Source organism: Podarcis filfolensis, assembly GCF_964270895.1.
Source record: "Podarcis filfolensis genome assembly, chromosome: 15".
Taxonomy (NCBI): domain Eukaryota; kingdom Metazoa; phylum Chordata; class Lepidosauria; order Squamata; family Lacertidae; genus Podarcis; species Podarcis filfolensis.
In genome coordinates this window covers 1113614-1135410 of record NC_139618.1, presented here as the reverse complement: position 1 = coordinate 1135410, position 21797 = coordinate 1113614, and the positions used below count along the sequence as shown (strand labels likewise).

General features: G+C 54.1%; 1 protein-coding gene across 1 annotated transcript; it reads right to left on the bottom strand.

Annotated features, from left to right (window-relative positions):
• Positions 1–1552: 1552 nt before the first annotated feature.
• Positions 1553–21393, bottom strand: PITPNA (phosphatidylinositol transfer protein alpha). The gene is made up of 11 exons (XM_083588095.1): positions 21144–21393; positions 16745–16775; positions 12772–12917; positions 11611–11706; positions 7823–7916; positions 6818–6901; positions 5958–6035; positions 5527–5637; positions 4766–4888; positions 4439–4508; positions 1553–3967 (listed from the first exon to the last, which is right to left on the bottom strand). The coding sequence occupies exons 1-10, from the start codon at positions 21161–21163 to the stop codon at positions 4461–4463; spliced, it is 831 nt and encodes a 276-aa protein (XP_083444221.1). The 5' UTR covers positions 21164–21393; the 3' UTR covers positions 1553–3967; positions 4439–4460.
• Between the last annotated feature and the right edge of the window lie 404 nt (positions 21394–21797).

The following is a 21797-nucleotide window of genomic DNA, read 5'->3' as shown; positions in this document are numbered from 1 at the left end:
ATGCCTTGCACTTCCGGGTAGAAACAAGCAGCTGCCCAGCTGTCAATGGGGTTTTGAGGGTCGCTGCGCCGGAAGATGCGACCCTGCTGCCTGCTGCTGCTCATGATTTAAATTAATTTTATAATGAAATGATTTTAGAATGTTGTATTATTTTATTGTTGTTAGCCGCCCTGAGCCGGCTTCGGCTGGGGAGGGCGGAATATAAATAAAACTTATTATTTACATTATTATGATGGGGCCTGACCCCAACCCGCAATATCCGCGCGGGGTTACCCTGCAAGGCTGTTGCAAGCGGCTCTCTTCCGCGCAGAGGACTCTCCGCTCTGCTGCAGCAATGGCCGGCGCAGTAAAATTCACGTATTTCTCGCAAAATAAAAACCTGCACTTGGTTTACGTGTCTGCGGCGTTTTGTGCGTGTGTTTCTTTTGCGGGGAGGGGGGGCGCTTTTCCTGCGCGGTCCGGGCTGCCCCTGTTTTCTACGGGCTGCTCTCACTTGAGGAAGATTCAAACATGGTTTCTCAATTGGATCCAGGGAGTGGCCCATCCCGGTAGCAAAATGGTCCCCTCTATCTGTTTCATATCTCTGGGGGAGCGCGGCCCCGACGGACTCCCTCGGAGAGCGGGCCGTGACGTCCCGCAGCTGCCTTCCGGGTCTGCTTCGGGCCCGGGAAGCCCCACGGAACGCAGCAGCGGGGCTTGCATAGCCGCGTCTCAGGTCGCACGATGAATACAGCCTCGATGTGTCTCTTTCGGGAGCGGAAGTGACAGGGCTCAAAGTCCAGAGGAGCTCACAAGAATGCAGGGAGCCTCGCTTTATATATAAATTAGGGCTGTCCCACTAGAAAAGGCCGGACACCCAAGCGCGAGTGCAAATGCGGAATAAGGGAGACCCAAGAACATGTGCAGAGTGCCCCTTCTACGGTAGGAAGGCACTAGGGGCTCCTGTCTTGCCTCCGGGAAACTGCAGGCAGGGAGACGCTTCTCCCGTCGCTCCTTCGGCTCCTGCCGCCTTCCCAGCGTCTTCTGGGAGGGGATTCATTCACTCACTCCCCAAGTCCCACCCCCGGCTGTCACCAACTCTACTGAAATCATGGTCTCCACTATAGCCTTCTAAGAGGACAACCAGGGACGCCCACCCACTCCCTATCAGCCTCTCTCAACCTGTGGGTCCCCAGATGTTGTTGAACTACAACTCCCATCACCCCTAACTAGCAAGGCCAGAGCTCAGGGATGATGGGAGTTGTAGGCCAACAACATCTGGAGACCCACAGGTTGAGAACCGCTGCAAGCACTGCTGTGTCGTCCTTAGAGATTTCCCCCTGGTTACTGGAGTCCAGCTGCTCAGTAAGCACAGCAGCTGTCACAGCTTTCCTGCCTGCTTCCCTCCTCCAGTTAAAGAGAAGTCATTCACACTGGCTGACACACACCCTAAAAGATATCAGGGGTGAGGGAGAGGCAAAACAACCCCTTCCTTCCTTCCTTCCTTCCTTCCTTCCTTCCTTCCTTCCCACCTTCCCACCCACCCAAGAAAAAGCCAGACTGCAGGCCAATGCTCTGTCTATGATTTTATTAGATTTGTTTCCAATATGCCTGTATTGGAAGATTGGGAGACAAAAAAAGGCACAAACTCACATTAAAGAAACAATAAGATCATCTAATCAAGTCTACAAAGTGTTTGCCATAAAAAGGAGTTGCACTAGGAACCAACCAAAACAGATCAGGGAGTCCCTGCAGAGGCCAGCAGAGGATGAGCCCAGAAAGGCAAGAGCATGCTGGTGGGGTGGGGGGCTTCTCTCCCCCCACTGGGCTCCAAAGATGGAAGCCCAGGCAGGTGTTGGGAGAAAGCAGCTCAGCTCAGCAACCATACCCACCCTCCTCCTCCAAGCCAACAGGTTGGGGTGGGGTCTGGGTGGTGAAGCCAAATGCAACATGTTACGCAGTGCCTCCGCAGCACCCTCTCTGCTCCCATTGCTGGGCTCCCCCCTCCTCCCAAGAAGGAACAAAGGGGTCAGTCGTCACGGGGGTAGGGGAGGCAGAGAGAAGGCTCAGAAGATGTGCCTCAGCTACAGTTCGGCAGGAGGCGAACTCTAAAAAAACGCGACACGCAAACAGCAGAACAAAGGACACACGGAGTGGAAGTTTGCTGCATTTTTCTCGCTCTTACTGCTAAGCAGGAAAGCTTTGTGTTTTAATGAGAGCTTTCACCTTCGTACCACAATCTTCCCTTGATTTTCTCCCCCGCCCTTCAAAATGTCACCATCTGTTTCCATAGAGATGTGGTGTCACCAGCTACAAAGCCTCTCAGCTAAAAAACAAATCTTTAAGCAGCAGGAGTGATAAGAACAGCCATAGAAACAGTTAACACATTCAAGCATAAGAATCCTCTTACACTTCATTACCAAAAGAAAAAAGGAAAAAAAATGTTCAGTGTTTTAATTCCCAATTCTCAGTATTTTACAGTACAGGAAGATTAACCAGGGGGCCTCCTTGCCCTGGAGGGGAGGGAGGAGGGAGCACCCGACACATTCCTGGTCCCAACAGACTTTGCCCCAACCCCTGGGCTTCTCTTTCTCAGGCAGGCAAGGCAGGCCCAGTGCTGAGCCATGTCTCCCGCTCCGCCTGGGGAGCTTGCTAAAAGCCCCTTTCCCCCAAAGCCCCTCAAGTCACCTGTCAAGAGAGCGCGACCAGAACGGATCAAGCTTGCTTATTGCACTTGGACATCAATAAGGCAAAAAATGGACAAAACAAGAGGACAAGAGGGATAAACTGCCTCCTCTCAAGGCAAAGCTGCCCGTCGTCACCCTGCTTGTCTCCCACCCTCTCTGTCTGGCAAGGGCCACTGCTTCAGGCGCAGAGAAAGGGGGGAGACCCGGCTACAGAGGCTGCCACACCAAGGCATGGCCTCAGCTCTGCTCCCACCAGCTCCTGAGTGAAGCCGGCAGTGTTTGTTCAACCCGCTCTTTCTCCTGTGATTGTCTTAAGCAGCTGCCAGCCCACAGGCAAGTGGGCTTCAGAAGCCCCTCCTCAGCAGCAAAGAGCTCAGCCAGCTTTTGGCCATGACCCCTGCAGCTCCTGGCAACCGAGAGAGACAGATCATCCCCTCTGCAGTGCCACTGCTCCGTGCTACGGGCCTTATTGCTCAGGAGCAGCACAAACGCCCAACACAAGCAGCGCCTGAGCAGGAAACAACGGGATTCTGCTTGCGCAATTTATTTGGTGGTCGGGTTAAGAGACCATTCAGCTCGTCTACTGTAGTAAAGGGGAAGGTGGAGGATACCCAGGACTGTTTTCTTAGCAGGCCAACTGTCACCTGCTCCCACCACCCCAAAAGCGGCAATGTGGACCTTGAGGACCACACTGGAAGGGGCTCAGCAGGCAGAACCTGGGCAAGGAGCAGAGGCTGATGATGCAGGTGCACTTCAAGACCAGGGCGCTGCTAGTAGCAATTTCCCCTGCTCCTTGTGGCCAGGAGCCCTGCCCATCACCGTGATATTCAGGGAGCAAAAAGGTTGGCCTGACACCCTCTAATACTGAGTTCCCATCTCCACAAATGGACATAGAAAGGTGAAGAAACAAAGGCAGCAGTTTATCCCAGTGTTTCAAAGGAAAAATATAGATACATACATACATATGAAATCTAAATCACCACATCACAAGACTATTTCAGCTAAAACGGTCACTTGGAAATCAAAGAGCCACGTGGGAATCGGGCTGAACACTCTTCTGGGGAAGGCGGCTGTGTCACAGGTGCAGCCACCCCCCAGGAAGTGCCTCCAGCCCAGGTGCCAAGGCCAGAGCGCTCAGGACCAGAGGACTGTCTATTTGCTCACGAAAGTAAGGGCCACTAGAGTTAGCTAGGGGAGGTTGGAAGTCGCCTGCTGACTGGATAGAGGAGGGCTTGATCCAGAGATGGTCCGTTGGTCAAGAGGGTGGAGTTCCTGGGCCTTCCTGCTGGCTGTTTTGCAAACTTAAGGAAAGAAAGAGAGAAACTGGGTTACTTCAGTGGCTTGAAAGCGATCTTCCAAGTGGGGGAACTCTGCTGGGTAGCTGGATTTATTAAACACTCCTGAGTATCTTGGCAGTCATTTTTGAAGGAGGGGGAACGCAGAGTGCCTTTTCTGCCAGGGATGACACTGCATGGTTTCAACAGTGAGGGTACAGTCAACTGTGCAATCCCGGAGAGCCAGCAGCAGACTTACTGCATGTCAGACACCCCACGCACACACCAAAAGCCTCCTGCAGCCGAGCCCACAAAGAACATTTGCACCAGGAATTTATTGCACTTGGCACAGATGTTTCTCTTGATATTTATGCTTGGAGCCAATGCAGGATCCTTAAGAAGGGGCAACACAGCTCATGTCAGAAGCACCATGTCCACATATTTGTGGCATCGCCCCTTTTCTAACCTTTGAAGGCAGCCCCGAAGATGTGGACATACCGTGCAAAGAGAGGAATCCACGCTAGTCATCTGCAGCCGACGTTCCTTTCAAGGGGTCCTTCTGTCTCATCTGCAGCAGGAGAAAAGGAGATTTTTAGGTCTTTTGCAAAATTAGGCCAGGGAGCAGCACAACCAGAGGGCAGATCTCCTGGAGTGAGAGACCTCAGCAGAGCCTCGTGTCACGCACAAAGCTTCCGACAGAGAAAAGGAGCAAGAACTTCAGGCACTCGGGCGAGGAAAGCAGAGCTGCTGGCCACTTGCCCGCCCCCAGTCCTTGATCACTCTGAGGGACATGAGGCCCAGCAGACCAAGTCCCTTCCCACTTGCCTCATCCAGCTGCCTCTTCGTCTCATCCTCCATCCTGCGAATGTCCTCCATGGTCAGGTCAACCCATTTATCAAGCCAGCAGAACAGCTGCCGGTGGAAATTCGTGAAAAGCCGCCTCTCTTGCTACAAGAGAAGGAAGAAGAGCTCAGAGCTCCAGTGCAAGCAGGGCATGCTGAGCCGTGCAGCTGAGTCATGCTTCCCCACTCCCCTCAAGGGAGCAGCACCGCGTTGCTCCCTGCCAGAAGTCAGTTCCAATATGCTTGGCCTCATTCAGCGACGGACCGTTCTGAGCTCTTGCAGGCAAGCGCAAGAATGCCAGAGCTCCGATACACAAAGCGGAAGGAAGATGGGCCCTACAGTGCCTGTTCATCTTGCTGGGCACAAAAGGCCATCTCAGCCCTTGGCTTGTAACTATTCTGAGGCAGGCACAGGCTTTGCTGGCCGTAAAGGAAAGCTGTGTGCACTTGCCAAAGGCAAAGCAACAGCAATCCAGATATGAACAGGACAGAGCTGACTGCTCTGGCCTCACGACAAGGAGGGCAACATGGCAGGGCTTATTTGCCTGCCTGCAGTTGGTGGGTGGCTGCTCCACCTCCAAGAGAATAATGTGGCACGCCTGGCAAAGCCACAGCACACCAACACCCAAGCGATGGAACGAACGTTTCCCCACCCAGCCCTTTTGTGAAGGCTGAGGGCTGCACCATCTCACCCGCCTTCCCCAGTTACGTCTTGTTGGCCTTTTGGGATGACCTTTCACTCACCTTCTGTATAAAGTTTTCGACTTTGTTCTGCAGCCCCCACCACTTGAACTTGACCGTTACTAGCTTGTAAGCACACATGTATGGACAGTCGGTTTGCTTGCCCAGCTCCTTCTGCAGACGTAAGAGAGGAATCCTCAGAATGGAGCCCTTGGCCCAAACCAGCCCCACGGCCAGCCCTCCCCTCTTCCTCCTCTCCGCTCATTCAGTCTTTATACTTCCGGCAACCCAACCCACAATAGCAGGTCCAGTATGTCTAGATTATCAGCTGTGAGCCAGAAAGCCCCCCATTTAAGTCTCAAGGAAGACAGTCCTGAGCCACCTTCCATCAGCTATGAAGCAGCCTGGACACCTGGCAGCTACAGAGCCCCTACTCTCCAAGGACCACTGCCATTTGGCACAGCACACAGAACGACGCCAATGCCCATACATACCCTCCAGTTGGGCCCCAAAGGGCCACGCCCTGTTTTGGTGGATTTAAACTTTGATGGGTCTTCTTCCGGCTTGTAATCCTGAAGCAGATACAACAGGGAGCAGGTTACAGCAAAGGAAGGTAACACCTACCTCCAAAGAAGGGTGCAAAGCAGTCTCCTTTGCTTCCTGGAAAGCAAGGAGCTATGGGGAGCTCCATTTCCCCCCCTTCCGCTGTAGTATCGAGGGCCACAGCAGCTGCTCAGGGGCAAGACATCCCAGGCTGCCTTGTAGCTCCCTGCACTGGGGACCAGGAGGAAGAAGCCCCAGCCCAAGCTGGGCATTTCCACCTTGGCCTGAGCTCCTAATCCCAAAGGCCCCCCAGGGAATGGAAGACGGACAGCACCCCCCTTTTCTCTCCACTCAATGCGTGGCACAGCCCCCCTGCCAATTGCAATCCTGAGCAAGGGAACAGAGCGATTTATGCTGGGATTCATGGTCCCTTCTCAGCGCTCGCAAATAAAAAGAAAAGAAAAAAGGAACCTCTTACTCTCCTAGAAGCCTACACAAAATGCTCACAGAAATTAGAAGTCTTAAGTGGTTTTTGTGGCTAAGCCAATTCTTTCATTTGTAAGCTATGCCGCTGCAGAGCTCAGAGGGAAAACTCAAGGTCACAGTCAGCCAGACAACTCTGAAGTGGCTATTTGTGGCTATGCCCAGGGCCCAGTTCGGCCGACTGGAAACAGCCCCCGACAGAGGCAGCTGCTTTTCTCCAGCCAAGCAAAGCGCGCGCCCCCCAAAAGCCCCCACCCGCCTGCAGCCCAAGAGGAGCCCTTCTCCTGAACACCCACCCCAGGCCAGCTCTCGCACTCGGCTGCCGTACCCTTGAAAGCACTTGGCTCCGGTCTGCAATGTCGATATAGACGGCTTCTACGTTCTTCCATTCATTTGGGTCCAGTTTGTGAACCTGCAGGCAGCAGAAAGGAGGAGTGTTTGCGTGATGCCTCAGTGCCCCCTTTCCAAGTTTTAGTGCTCTTCTTTAAATTGATTTCTTCCCCCCACCTTCAGCCATTGGAGCTTTCAGGGCAGCCAACGCAGGACAAGAACATAACAGCAAAGATCTTTAAACACACAGAAACTCATCACCATGAAAACAGTTTTTATGAAAGAGCAGAATATTTAAAGTAAGCTATATTCAACTAAGTTCTACTCAGAGTAAACCCACTGAAATTAATGGACCCAAGTTCACTATGCCCATTTGCTTTGGTGCTCCAAGTACGACTAATGTTGGATACTGCTCATTAGTTTTATACATTCTTACTGTTACATTATGATTTTGTACAACCTCCATTGCACATCACTTCAGAATTAATAGTTTTCTAAGTAAGACAAATCAAATAAACACAGCAGCAGCAAGAAAAGACATAAGAGAAGCTGAGGGGTGGTTCATGAAGAGCCAGGTCCTCCAGGGTCCCAAAAGCAACCTCTCCTCTGCCCCAGGTGGAAAGAGCTCCTGTCCAAAAGCAAGCTAGTAAGTGAAGAATCCCCCCATTGCCCGCAAGAGCAGGCTGAGGGGACACTTCACCCCACAGCCTGTGTGGTCCAGGGAGAGGCATTTTAAGATGGACACACACACTCCTGGGGGACCCCCAGCACACACAGCGTATCGTCTTGTGGCGCTCCTGAGCAGTGCATGGGGAGGTGGCTGGGGAGGCTTCACTTAGGGGCAAGCGCTTCCAGCTTAGAATTGCTCCAAACCAGCAACATGCCCGAACCTTCTTTGCACTTGGCCACCTCCAGAACGCAAGCTCTGCAGAGCCATCTCTTTGCCACCCGCTTCCGGGACGCAGAGCCAGCCACAGAGGCCGTCCCTGCCAAGGGCACTTACGTTCTCCTGCATGCCAAGGTCTGGTTTGTGCCAGGTCTCAATTTTGATCAAGAAGTCGTCTTTCATGTACTCATTCTGCCAAAGAGAGAAGATTCTGTTACCAGCTGGGAATTAGGAAAAGCAAGCGGGAGCATACACCTTTCCCAGACTCAACCCCCGGGGCAGTGGATCTGTCTGCTTGCTCTCCTTTCCCCACTGGCTTCTTAAGTTGGATCAGGCAACTTTCTCACACAGGCTGGGATCACATCACAGCCATGGAATTCCAGGCCCTTAGAAACATTTTGAGAAAACTTGCTCTTAACATTATTTGGCAAATATCTCAGAACTCTGTGCCTGCTAACATTTAACCTGCACTGTTTTATCTATCACAAAATGAGAATGGAGTAGTTTTAAGGATGTTGCAGTGCTCTTCCAGCTAAGAGACAAACAGTCCCTGCTGGAGGCAAAGTGTAGTTGACTAGAACCCTCAAAGGATGCCTGGAGCTGCCAGTCAGAGCCTTGCCCCCGTGCCCCAGGACAAAGGCTGGCAGAGGCTCTCCAGGGTTTTGGCTAGCAGGCCAGAGCCGGAGGGAGCCAGCCCATCCACAACTTCTTTGCCCTGCCTGGAATCCATCACCAGGGCAGCCACTTCCTAGAGGGGCTGATCGAGGGCCTGCCAGGACCGGCCGAGACACCGAGTCTATAAACCAAAGCACTCTGGGCACAGGATTCAGTGGCCAGGATGGGGGCCCAATGGCCCCTGCTGAGCAGCGAAGGAAGGGGCAAAGGCCACAGGGCAGGGAGGGCCAATTGGTACAAGTGGCCCGGGAGGATCTCAGCTGTCCCAGGATGAGAACAGTGCTGGGGGCAAGAGGCTGTGGAGGGGCATCAACTGTTGAATTCAAAGAAGCAAAGTTCACCCCTGAAGAGAGAAGGGTCTTCTGCCAGCTGGGACCTTCTGTGTGCAAAGCAGGGGCTCCACATCACGAGGGTGCAGTCCCTCTGCAAACCCCACCTGGCTGTGGGACATCCCAGTAGCCTCCCCAATCACTTACACAGCTCCGCTCTGAAGGAGGGAGGAAGCCACACTTACCGTAATAACTGCTCCAGAAATCGGCACATGGAAAGAGAAAGACAGCTTTCATGAGAGAGAGAAAAGTTTGGAGATGCAGCAGGAACTGTGCCACACTCCCCCGCCCCCATCCCCATGCATGTAGCCCAGTGGTGCCTGGGCGGGAGGTCAAATGGATATGCAGAAGGAAGCGCTCCTGCTGCCCCAAACCCTCCTCACAGCCCTGGATATGCTCCTGGGTCATTCTGTGCCTGCCTGCCTCTGAATCAACAGCACTGCCTGGGGCTCCTGCTCCAGCCTCTACTTTTCAGAGGGGGCACCAGCTCTATCGCTGTTCACAGGGGTGGGGGTGTCACATCTCAGAGCACGAGGGGCCTTGTGGTTTCACCTAGGAAGCTCCCATATAACAAGGTGGACCACAGCCCTTCATGGTCTGCACTGACAGTGGCCCCGGCTTGTGGAGGCATTCCCCAACTCAACCCTTACAATAACCAAACATGCATCACAAAGCCATCCCTGGGGTGGGGATCCCCAGCTCCCTCCTCCTCCTTTCCTCTGCTGGTTGGCTGCAGCTGATGGACATTGGGAGTCCAGCAACATCTGGAGAACCACAGGCCCCCCCACTGTTGCAGGATGGGGAGGAAGAAGTGTTCTCCACAGGCAGAGGGATGTGGGAGACTTTGCTGCCCTGGGAACTGGCTCAATCCATCCCAGAGTTTCTGTGCCTAGAAAACAGGCGTAGTTGTTGAGGCTGGAAGAGGCTTCCTCTGGAGGGAGACAGCACACCACCCCAGGGGAAATGTCCCAGCCGCCTGGTGAACCAGGCTTAAGGCTCTGCTGCCATTTGCTTCCAGCTGGATGAGAAGATGGAATAAGTTTGGTCAGGTGACTGCTGCCTGCCAGGCCTTCTCCACTTTGTGCATAAGGACATTCTCCTTCTCTCCTCGCTCCAATCCTGCACAGGGGAAAATAGCCGCCTTCCAGGCCAGGCCAGCTCTTCACATTCCACCGTGTGGTAACCAAAACCAGCACACCAAGTCCAGCGCCGGCTGCCAGTAATCAGATGCTTCTGATAGCAGAGCTCCATTATTCATGAGCCAGGCTGCGGTGGATCTGGTGACAGGCCGGGCATCTGCACCAGCCACCGCCACTCTTTCCATTCTGAAGAGGAGGAGCTGAAGCTCACAGGGCAAACACCAGGGTTTCAACGCCCCGCGTCAGACGGCTGCTCAAAGCGCAGCGACTTCTGAGGAATTAACGCCGCCTTTTCAGTATCGGCCAGGTTGCTTGGCCCTACAAGTTTTCACAAGGGAACACCTGGGAATGTACCGTGACAAGAAGCCGCCATGGCAGTTCCCTTGGCGCACAGTCCCAGAGCATGCTGGGTGTGTCGTTCCCAACTTAAAGCAAGGAAGAGAGAGCAGAGGTTCACAGGGCAGGGCTTCTGAACCAGAGCGCCGCCACCCAACTCTCAAGGATGGGCCTCGCACAGTTTGCTAGTTTCTTCCAGGAAATGAAGAACTGCAGTGTCCCAAGATCCCCACTAAGCCATCCCTAGCCCTGCGCAGCTGCCACAAAGTGTGGCCTGCCCTGGATGCAGCACTGCTGCAAGTCCACGTGGAGGTGCAGCTCCCCCTCCCAACTAGGCTGCCTCCACAGACTCTGGTCCAGGGCAGGAGCAGCAATAGATGTTTCCCCCAGGGAGGCCTGAGCAATGCAAGGACTCATGGCCAGAAGAGGCCACGGCCTTGGCCCCCACCCAGTGTGCCTTCTCTGCCCTTGGAAAACTCAGGCGAAGGCAGCAAGGCCCCCTGTGACCTGCGTGAGCAGCGGCTGCAGCTCCTGCACCAACCAAGCCTTGTGGCTACACCGTTCTCCCACCCAAAACGCTAACATGGCAGGCCTGGAAAACAGAAGTGCTGAGCTATGTGCTGGCCTGCCAGAGGCACAGCTTGGCAGCTGCTGGAGAGGAACAAGGGTTGCTGTTTTCCCTTCATGAGAAGCTCATTAGTCCATGGTTTGGGGGAAGCACCTGAGGCCAAGGGACCCTGCAAAGCTTTCAGGGGCAAGAACATTTGCAGCCTCACCCACGCCCAGAGGAAAGCCAGTCGGGCAGCCGTGAAATGCTGGGCAGGAAAGGGGCACCAATTAATGCCAGGACACACTGGCCATGCCCTGGCAGGAATCCCGACGTCTCAGGCAAAGTGCTAATGTGATAAGCCAGAGACAAACTGTGATCCTCGCCAGGACAGCTGGCCCAAGCTCTTCCCCCAGGGCTGCCAAGGCAGATGTTCCTCCTGGCCACTGCACCAGGGAGCCAGCAGCTGCCCTAGGGTCCAGCCTTGCCCTCACCTGCCAAGGCACGAAGAGGACCCTCCGCAAGCTCCTCCAAACTGGCTCACTCAGCCCTGCCTGATCTCCAGGAATCTTCCTCTCGAGGGCTGATTTGGAGCAGGGAGAGTCCTGCCTGGCTGATCAACCGGGCAGGATCAGCCCAGGTATCCATCAGACAAGCCCTGTTGTGGTATATACAAGGAAGCAGAACGGATTCTTCCCTCCAGCACCAAAGCCCTGGAACTCCGGTTGGCCTCACAAGACAGCTGCTCATCCCAGGGAGGGAAAGTGATCTCAGTTGCAGCTTAGGAACGTCTGTGCAAAAGGTCCCCAAAGCCTGGCCCTGCCTGCACTTTTCCAAACAGATGAGGGGGGTGTTCCACCCCACAGAGTGCAAGGCTACTCACCAGTCCGGCAGTAAGGGTAGGCATTCCAGGCTTTCTCGTGGATATTCAAGGCTCCCTCTGGGGCCAGCATCTTCACAAAGGGAGGGACTTTGCTGCAGGAAACAAGCAACAGAAGACAGTGGTCTTTGAAGGGCATCTTGCACACACAGCCCAGCTCCACAGACAGACAAGCCCAGGATGCTTCTGGGCCTCTGGTCTTCTGACTGACTACGGCAACAGCCAGCAAACATGTGTCAAATGCCACAAACACAATGCCCTGCACCCAAAGGCCGAAACAACACCCAGAAGGTCACACCAAGCTGAGAAGAGCCACCAGCCCTGCAGAAAAAGGCAACTGACTTGAAACCACCCCCAAGCCAGCAGTGCTCAGGCCCAGGACCTCAGACTGACCCCCACCTCCATTACTCACCTGCTGCTCTCCACAGTTGCAGGTAAAGCCAAAGGGCTGACTGCACAGCAAGCTGCTTTGTAAAGGGGTCAAGAGGGAGCTCCTCTCTATGGACTCCCCACGTCCTCCCCCCACCCAGCTGTGACTCCTCCTCTCTGTCTCCCCAGTCTGCTCATCACCAGGCCAGAAAGGCTCGATGAGGAACCTCAGCTCACAAGTGCCTGGCTGTGGCCGTCTCCAACGGGCCTGCAGGCTTCCTGAGGGTCACTCGAACAGGTCACAGCAGCTGGGATCAAAGCAATACCCCCACCCAAAAAGGAGCTGTAGCAAGGAGTGCCACAAGAACAGCTGCCCAGAAGCTGAAGCAGGAAGGGGACCCACTGCTTTTCTTGTGCACAAGCAGCAACAAGCCCAACATGCAGAAAAGCAGAACTACTAGGGCTGAACAAACACCCAGAAGAGCTTCCTTACTGCAAGGGGGAGGGATGAATCTGTGTGTCACTTGAGGGGCCAAGATCCAACCCCCCCACACCCAACAAGCACTTCCTCCAGCCTTAAGCTCACTTGGAGGGCTGCTCAGAACTCTGGCCAGGGGGCTCCTTCCTCTGACAGGGTCTGCCTTCCTAAGACAGAGCCTGGGGTCAACTACCCTCCTCTCCCCAAAGGCAAAGAGACTGCAAAGCAGTGGAGTTCACCCCTTCCCCAGGAAGACCAAGCAAGGCCTCTGCTGACCAACACCCACCCTGCCTACAGCATCTCTGCCACATACCTCTGCAAGTGGTAGATCTTGTGTGTGTACTGCCCACGTTCCCCGTCGCGCTCATAGGGCTCGTTCACCAGGACTTCCACCCCTTCGCCACCGCCCGTTTCGTTCTTGCTGGCTTCTGCCACGGAGTACAGCTGCCCCACTTGGTACTGAAGGAGGAGGGACATCACAGCATCACTGTAGATTTGGCAAGCCGGTAGGCAGGGACACAGGAAGCAGCCCTGGACTGGGGCAGACCACTGGTCCAGCCAGCTCAGCATCACCTGCCCCACTGGGTCTCAACTGGTGGGGCAGGAATGATCCAAGGTGGCTTGCAACAGGAGCACCATGCAAAGATACGGCAAATGATCGGAGACGCTGAAGAGATCCTGCGTAGGGCAGTGCTCTTTAGCCGTGGGCCCCCAGATGCTGCTGGACTACAACTCCCATCATCCCTGACCACTGGCTGTGCTATAAGCATAGACCCAGCCCTACAGGCAACCCAAAACTGGACAGAGGAAGATCTGAGCAGCCCTGTATTGGAAGGCTTTTAACGCTTGATGTTTTATGTTTTTAGATATGCTGTAAACCGCCCAAAGTGGCTGGGGAAATCCAGCCAGATGGGTGGGGTATAAATAATAACATTATTATTAATTAGTATTATTATTATTGAGCCTGTGTCAGGCAGCTTCCTATGTTCCTGACTGCTTTACACTGTGCAGACCGTTAGCCTCTTTTTTACCTGGCAATGCTGCCAGGGACTGAACCTGGGTCGGGTGCTGGGCACCCAAGCTGTTTTTCTGCCTATGTGCTGCATTTGCTGCCAGGACTTTGCAGAGCCTGTGAGGGAGCCCTGGGTCTTTCCAGCGGCTGGAAGCAGGACCTGCTCTGCAGAGTCCTTGGAACAGGGGTTGATCCAGCCCTCCAAAGTGCCCAGCGCCCCCCATTTCACCCTAGAAAGGATTAGGCCGCTAAGAGGAAGCAGCACTAGGTGCTTAGGGGGATTTGAGCCTGGCTCTACCCAGTCCTAGCCCAACACTAAACCTCCACACTGTGCAAGCATTTTAGGCCATCTGCCCCATAATTGTGAGCACAGTTGTGAAGCCCCTCCAGTGCAGGGCTGGCATTCACATACACACAGAGAGAGAGAGCAAGTACTGGGGCAGACCAAGTGGCTTTGTCCCAGAGGGTGGGTGGGGTCTCCCAGACGGGGTCCCCTGGGGACAGAGAGCAGCGTGTCCCCAGCGCTGACGCACTCTCCGGTCACTCTCCCTCTCCTGCATCCTCTCGCTCCACAAGTTAGAGTTCAGGCACTAAGAGGATCAGGCTGCTGGACTGCCATCTTCACCCCTTAATCTTCCCTGTTATTTCTGATCCCCTAATCCCATTGGAACAAGGAAGCAGGCCCAGATAAATTGCTGTGTTAAATAAGAGCAGGCCCCGGGGGAATCCGCCAGAGAAAGTGTCCAAGAGGGCAAGAGGCCCCGTGCCCAGGAAGGAGGGTGGTGGGGTGGCTGGAAGGAGCCGCTCAGCTCAGGTGCTCAGTCCAGCAGGAACAGCTCAGCGCTCTGGGAGGCCTGGCGGTCAGTGGCCCTGTGCTCTGCTGGGGCTAAAACTTCAGACTCCGTGCCATGCTCAGGGAGACATGATCCTGTAGTGAAAGCACCCCTCTTCCTTTCCACCCCTCAGCCAGGCTCCCTGGGGGCCATTCATTCTCCTGGAAGCAGCTTTGTATTCAGCTGGGAAAGGCAGATCCTCCAGCTCACAAGCAGGAAGGGGGGTGGTTTAAGGGGGGGCACACAGAGAGTGGGTACAAATGATGGCACCATGTTAGAAGTAACAGCTGAGAACACACCTACACATCCTGCCAAAAAACACCAAGCAACTGATATTTGGGGGGCGGGTTAGATCCAATCCTAAATCGCCTCTGGATATTAAAGATGGCCCATCTTGTTTATATTCTACAAAGGTCCCCCTCCCCCACTGGGGCTCTTGCAGAGGCCCCTACAGAATACAGAGAACGGACACCTACAAGCCCCCCACAGAACTTTGGCCATTGGACTGTAGGACTGTGACACACTGGATTTTTAATCTGCCTAAGCTGCCTCATTGGGAGGAAGGTTCCTGCTTTCCTCCCCTTTGCCGCCATTGCTTTCCTTTGGAGGAATGCTGAGGGGTTCTGTAGGCTCAAGAGAGAGCACAGCTGGCACCCAGCCAAGCTCAGAAGAAATCCTGCTCTGCAGCTCCCTCTCTTGGCGTCCCTTTACACAGCTCTGGAGAACCCGCTGCTGCCCAGGCCCACCCCCTTCCCCGTCCCAGTAGCCTCAGGGCTTTGGCTCCCACTCGCGCCTGCAACGCCTTCCTAGGTCCTCTGGCTTTCTGGTCTCTTTAATGGAAACGGCACCTGCCTGCATTGGCTGAGTTGTGCTTTGGGACCAGCCGGACCTTGCCAAAGCCACAAGCCAGGAATGGGAGTCTCCAAGAGAGCTTGACCCAGGGGGCTCCCTGTCAGGCCCCGTCCAGGGAGACAGGAAGCCAGACTGCTCAAGGGGTGCAGCCTCGGAAGCGGCAAGAGGCCAAGCTGCACTTGCAAGGTGTCAGGAGCCTCCTTCTCCCTTCAAGGCACTCTGTAACCCGAACTCTGGGAAACATGAACCCAACTCTGCTTTGCCCCAATTCTAACAAGGCAGCACCGGACGGGACTCCGGACCCCAGCAGGTGCAGAGCCTGAGGCAGCCAGGCCAGCCCTTGCTCAGGAGGAGCCACCCGGGCGCCAGAGCAGGCTAGCGGGCAGCCGTGGGGATTTCAAGCAGACATATTTACTTCACACATATTGTCTCAGTTACCTCTGCAGCAACCGTACAGGGTTGGCCAGCATTACTCTCCAAATATTCCACATGGGGAACCCAAGCAGAGAGTGAGTCAGTGCCCCAGGAGTGCCATGTCAGGAGACCAGGATGAGCCCCGTCCAATCCAGGCTGGAGGAAGGGCAGCACCCAAAGACCTGGCCAGGAGCAAGGAGCACTTCCAGCAAGGCTCCCCAGCTGGGTCTCCTTCCGTGGGTGAAGCTGATACAGAAGACGCACGTGTGTGCTTCAGGCCACTTGGGCTGACCTACATTCTCCTAGCTCTGCCTCCATTGTCCTTTGTTACTGCCATCCCCAGGGTTGGGGGAGCAGAAAAATGGACCTGGAAGGAAAGTCAACCAGAGCTCTCTGCTCAAGCTGGCAGCCCCCTCCACACTTGTGCTTCAAAACAAATAGTTCGGGGAAATGACACATGCTTTTGTGCAATGTGCACATTTGCCACAGACACCCAGGAATGCCCCCAGTGAGGGCCTGACACTTCCCTGGAGCGCAAAGCGCTGAGAGAGAGCAAGGGGAATAACAAGCTATGTCTCCACCTCCACTCAAAAGCCCCTGGCAGGCAGGCTGAAGTTTATGGCACAGTGGGAGTTAGGCCCTCACACAACGCTCACTAATCTTGCTGCAAATGCAGGAACATTCTTTAGTCAGCAGCTTGTTCCTAATAATTCAAATAGTCTTAAGAAGGAGGGCAGGCAGGCAACAGAGCCCAGGAGCCCGGATAAATCTTATAGATTCTTCCATCCATAACTGATGCCAAGAGTGGAGCAGGGAACTGGGTTGGAGGAAAGATCCGCCACACACTTGAGACTTGTGGGTGCTCTGACCATGAGTGTTTAAACAGTGAGAAGAACATTAGAAAGCCTGCAGACAAATGCCAGGCCCTCACACATTAAGTAGAGTCCCAGAAACTTGTCCAATGTCACTCAACCCCTTGCAGAACTGGTGACAAGTTCCTCTCCACAGCACTAAGCACCCACCTCCTCCCCGCTTGCAGCAAAGTGGCCCCTACTAAAGCAGAAATGAGCTAATCTTTAAGTAGCCACAACACACTTCTCACTGGCCACAAATGGAACCAAGTCTAGATTTAAGGCAGGTATTGAAAAAGAAGCAGCAGAGAAGTTGGCACTTACCTCCTCCACAGACACGGGCAAAAGAACACGACTGCAAGAGAAGAGACAAAAGGAAGTTCACTAAAGGTCCAGTAACCAGGATCATTTGCACAGTGCCAACAACTCACAGTCCCACTGGAGGATTACAGCCCAAGTGGTTCCAGTGGAGCTAGGACACACACCCCCCTCTGTCCCCACTATTGCCTGCCACCCCCATTGCCAATGCTGTCACTGCTGGGGAGTTCATTTCTGCAGCCTGGGGCAACTCAGGCAAGGACCTCCCAGAACAGCAATGAAGTTTCCCGTTTCACAAATGTTGTGTGGAGAAAGAGAAAGACAGAAAGAGAATATATGTGCCTGTCACTTCCATAAACAGAAAAACTAGAACAGCAAAATGGACTCTCTCCAAGCCCCACCAAGGAACTTTCAAGAAACCCCAACCCAAACACCACAATAATGTTTCACACACACACACATGCAGTGGCTAGTTAAACATTAACGTCAGATGCAAAGATGTTTGCTTTTATCTAATGCGTTATGATGATGGCATCACAATAGCAGCTGTCACCAAAGCCTACCTCTACTAAAACAAAGAGACAAGGGTTTTTTACAACTATGCCAGTAATCTCCATACTAGGACAACTTAAATATTTGGCAAAGCTCTTGATGTTTGGCAAGGCCAACTGATGAACTCCAGAAAAGTCAAGACAGTGTGGACTGGAACAACTCCAAACTGGGGAAGGGCTCCAGGCACGAAATGTGGCAGTCTCTCTTCCCCAGCAATGCAGTGCACACCCAGTAGCAACCCTGAGAGATGCCAGCCCTCTTCCTCTAAGGAAGGGGAACTTGCTGTGGCCCTTCAGGGACAGCTGGATTCCAGCTCCCAGCAGGCAACCTGGCAACAGACTGGGATGGTGGGCGTTGGGAGTCCAGGAATGTATGGAATTCTGCAAAGAGACCCCTCTGTACTAGCCGGTTGGACAGCAGAGCTCACAGTGGTCCACAAACCAGGCCAAGGGCAAGATGCCCTACTGAGTGAGCTCCCTCACCAAACCAGTCTTGGGCAAAGGTACCCTAAAGGGAAACATGGAAGTCAAAGGGGAGGAGAGTCACCTGGAAGGGTCTGCGTGGAAGGTGAGGAATGAGTAACTTCCTGGCAAGGAGAACAGCAAAGAAAGAAGTGCCTTGTTTTGTTCTCTGTCATTGGTCAGAGCCAGAAATATATTTCCAAAATGGCTATTAAAAGCAGGAGCCTGTACCAAAATTTTTAGAGCCCAACCCTAAACTTGGTCATAACAGACCAGAAGACGGGAACAAGGAGACAAAAACGTTGTCCCCATCTTCAAAAAAAGGGGGAAAGAAGGCCTAGGAAACTACCCACCAGTCAGCTTGACATCAAAACCAGGAAAAGTCCAGAACAGATAATTAAACAGCACTTAGGGAGGATATTTTGATTACTAAGACCCAGCATGGGTTTCTCAAAAACAAGGTGAATGTTGTGGACATAGTGTATCTTGATTTCCGAAAGACTTTTGACAAAGTTCCCCATGATACTCTTGCAGAAAAGCTAGCAAAATGTGGATTGGACGAAGTAACTGTTAAGTGGTTTTGTTGTAGGTGATTGTCTGAATCCAAACGAGTGCTCACTAAGGTGCTCACTAAGGGTTCGGCATCATCCTGGAATAAAGTGACAAGTGGGGTGCCACAGGGCTATGTCCTGGGCCTGTTGTTCAACATTATTTATAAACAACCTGGATGAAGAAATTGAGGGGATGCTCATCAAGTTAGCAGAAGACAACAAACTGGAAGGGGGTAGCTAATGCCACAGAATACAGAATTGGAATTCAAGATGACCTTAACAGATTGGAGATCTGGGCCCAAACTAGTAAAATGAATTTCAAAAGGGACAAATGCCAGGTTATAAACTTAAGAAGGAAGAACCAGCTGCATAAATGTAAGATTGGGAACACCTGGCTAGCCAGTAGTACATGTGAAAAGGATCTAGGGGTCTTAGTAGACCACAAGCTGAACATGAGTCAACAGTGTGATACAGCAGGGGGAAAAGCTAATGCTATTCTAGGCTGCAGCAACAGAAGTATTGTGTCCAGGACAAGGGAATTAATAGTACCGCTCTATTGTGCCTTGGAGGGCCCAAGGAGAAGGGGACGACAGAGGACGAGATGGTTGGACAGTGTTTTTGAAGCTACAAACATGAGTCTGACCAAACTGCGGGAGGCAGTGGAAGACAGGAGTGCCTGGCGTGCTCTGGTCCATGGGGTCACGAAAAGTCGGACACGACTAAATGACTAAACAACAACATTGTGCCTTGGTCAGACCACACCTGGAGTCCTGAACCACAATTTAAGAAGACCATTGGCAAGCTGCAACGTATGCAGAGGATGGCAACCAAGATCATCTGGGGTCTGGAAACCAAGCCTTATGAGTAAAAGTTGAAGGAGCTGCGTATGTTTAGCCTGGAAAAGAGGAAACTGAGAAATGACCCTTCAAACATCTAAAGGGTTGTCACATGGAAGATGGAGCAAGTTTGTTTTTTCCTGCTCCAGAGGAGAGGCTCCGAACCAATGGATTCAAATTGCAAGAAATTAAACATCAGGAAGAACTTTCTGACAGTGAGAGCCATTCAACAGTAGAACAGATTCCCTTGGAAGGTATTGGTCACTCCTTCCTTGGAGGTTTCTAAGCAGAGGTTGGATGGTCATCTTTCAGGGATTATTCAGCTAGGATTCCTGCATTGCAAGTGGGTTGGACTAGATGACCCTTGGGATACCTTCCAACTCTCCAATTCTATGAGCATTTAGAATAAAGCAATGCATGAGATGAGCCAGCAGAGCATGACTCCTGAGGCTAGGATGTGTGTCTGTGTTTGCAAAGAGACAGACAGGAGACAATTAGTAATTTCATACCAGAGAATTTCAGTTCATCATCAAGCAACCTGTCAAAATGAATATAACTTGGGAAAACCAAAACTTGTCCAAAAGAAGCAGACTCTGCATAGCCAGCTGTCATTTTCCAGACATGTCAAGGAGTCAGCAAACAGGTAAAACCACCTTAATAACGAAAATACTTTCTTTCAAAGCCCTCTCAACTAGAAACCTATAATGGAGCACGATCGAGTCATACTTTCATAACTGAGTAGACTTTGAACCAAACATGGCTGATTAGCCGTGGCTCACTTTCCTTGGGGCCACAGCTGAGGATTGGTCCAGGCTTAAAAGAAGCTCTGCTGCAGGATCTGTCTGCCTCTGAGGTGAGGCAAACTTTGAGCAATATATGAAACAAGCTCTAGTCTGAAACCTCTTTCAGGAAGTTCCATGTGCTTTCAGAGAGGGGGAGAAAAGGGAACACTGTGCTGTGGGGCCTCGTTCCCCCAAGACGTGACCAGGACCCTGGAGCAGGGAGGAGAGCAGCAGGGCATCCCAGACTCTATCCCACACTGCGGATACACAGTGCTGCAGAAGGACAGAAGTTTAACTCTAGGCAGGTCAAGGAAGGAGCAGCTGCTCTTCGCTGCCGGCATCTAGCTCTCCTCCACGGAAGCCCTGTCAGCATCTGATGGCTATGGCCATGTTGGCAAGCCGGTTGCCAGGGAGAGCAAATGGTTTGTCCCATCTTCTGGGTCCCTGATCTGGCGTTTGGCAAATCCCAGCACCTGGAAGGCACCAGCAAAAGTCCTCCCCCCCCCCCCCCGCACTCGCTGGCAAGGCAGGACTTCCAGCAGCAGCAGCAGCAGGAGGGAGACCCTGTTGCCAGAGGCCCAGGGAAGGGCCATACCAAGGAGGTTTTGCAGGGTCAAGTGACCTTTGCAAAATATGCAACTCAAAAACAACCACCACCATGGTGCAAAAAAGAGGCACTCATCTCAAGTTAACCTTGCGGCAAGCCCGCACCTTGCTGTGCCCTGTCCGGACGAGCCGGTCCGCCAAGGCAGCCGCTTGGCCAGAGAGGGAAGGTGGCCCACCCGGGCGGCCAGGCAGGAGGGGGAGGGGGGCGGCCCGCTTCTCCCTCGGGGCTCCCGGCGGCGGCCTTCCGCTCTTCCTCCTCTTCCAAGGTCCTCCTGCGAAAGAGGATGCCGGGCGCCGGGGAGGAGGAGGAGGGAAGCGCGGCTCCGCCATCCTCATCCCCATCCCGGCATCGGGCGGAGGGTGACCTTCACCGCCCTCGTCCATCCTCCTCTTCCTCGGACCCGCATCCCTCCCACGGGGGGGGAGAGAGAGAGAGAGAGACCCCCTCCCCCCACCGCTTGGGAGGGAGCGCAGCCCCCGTCCCTCCGGACAGTGGGGGGGGGGGTCTCCGCCTGCGGAACTCCCTGCGACCTCCCTCAAGCCCTTCCCCCTCCGGGGCTGCGCTGAGAGAGACCCCCTCGCCCCCCCAACCCACATGCCCCCGGGCGGCCACTCACTATTCCTTGACGAGCACCATGGCGGGCGGGCGGCGGCGGCGGCTCCTGGCGGTCCGTCCTGCTCCTCCTCCTCCTCCTGCGGGGCTGCGCTCCGTCTCTCCTCGCCCGCCGTCCGCCTCTTTCTGGGCTCCGCGCGCGGCCCGGACGGAGCGCCGAAGGGAGGGGGGCGGGAGCGAGAGGGGAGGGGGCGGCGCACGGAGAGGGAAGGAACGAGCGTTCCCCGGCAACAGCCGGTGCGTCACTGCGCCGCGTCCCCGGCGCGATGGCGTCACGCCGCGGAGGGAGAGCGGGAGGGTTGGGCGCGCGAGCGGCGCGTGCGCGGGAGGCGCGCGGGAAGGTTGAGGCGGGTCGGGCGGCTCCTCGCGGAACTCGAGGGCGGGCGGCGCTCTGCGTATGCTCAGAGGCATTCCTTGCTTCCAGTGATAAGGGCGCCAGCTGCCTCTTTCGCTCGCTCGGCAACGCGCCCCCCCTCCACGTCCCTGTCCCGGTGCCTCGGTTTCCATCCGGAATGGGGCGGAGGTCCAAAGGAGCCCCGTGGGGTTCATCTTGAAACGGAGCAGCGGCTGAGAGAGGGGGCTCTGAGAGAGGATATTCATTGTGCCGCAGCTTCTCTTGAACCGGGGGGTGGGCATCAGTGCCCCCCCATGTTGGTGA

Excerpts from the sequence above, each read along its gene's own strand:
- PITPNA (XM_083588095.1), bottom strand. The coding sequence starts at position 21,163 with ATGGTGCTCGTCAAGGAATA. Across the intron at positions 7,917-11,610 it reads CCTTACTGCCGGACTGGTGA|AATCTTCTCTCTTTGGCAGA; the intron begins GTAGCCTTGCAC and ends AGCTGGTAACAG. Across the intron at positions 4,509-4,765 it reads CGAAGAGGCAGCTGGATGAG|ATGAGACAGAAGGACCCCTT; the intron begins GCAAGTGGGAAG and ends CTCCTGCTGCAG.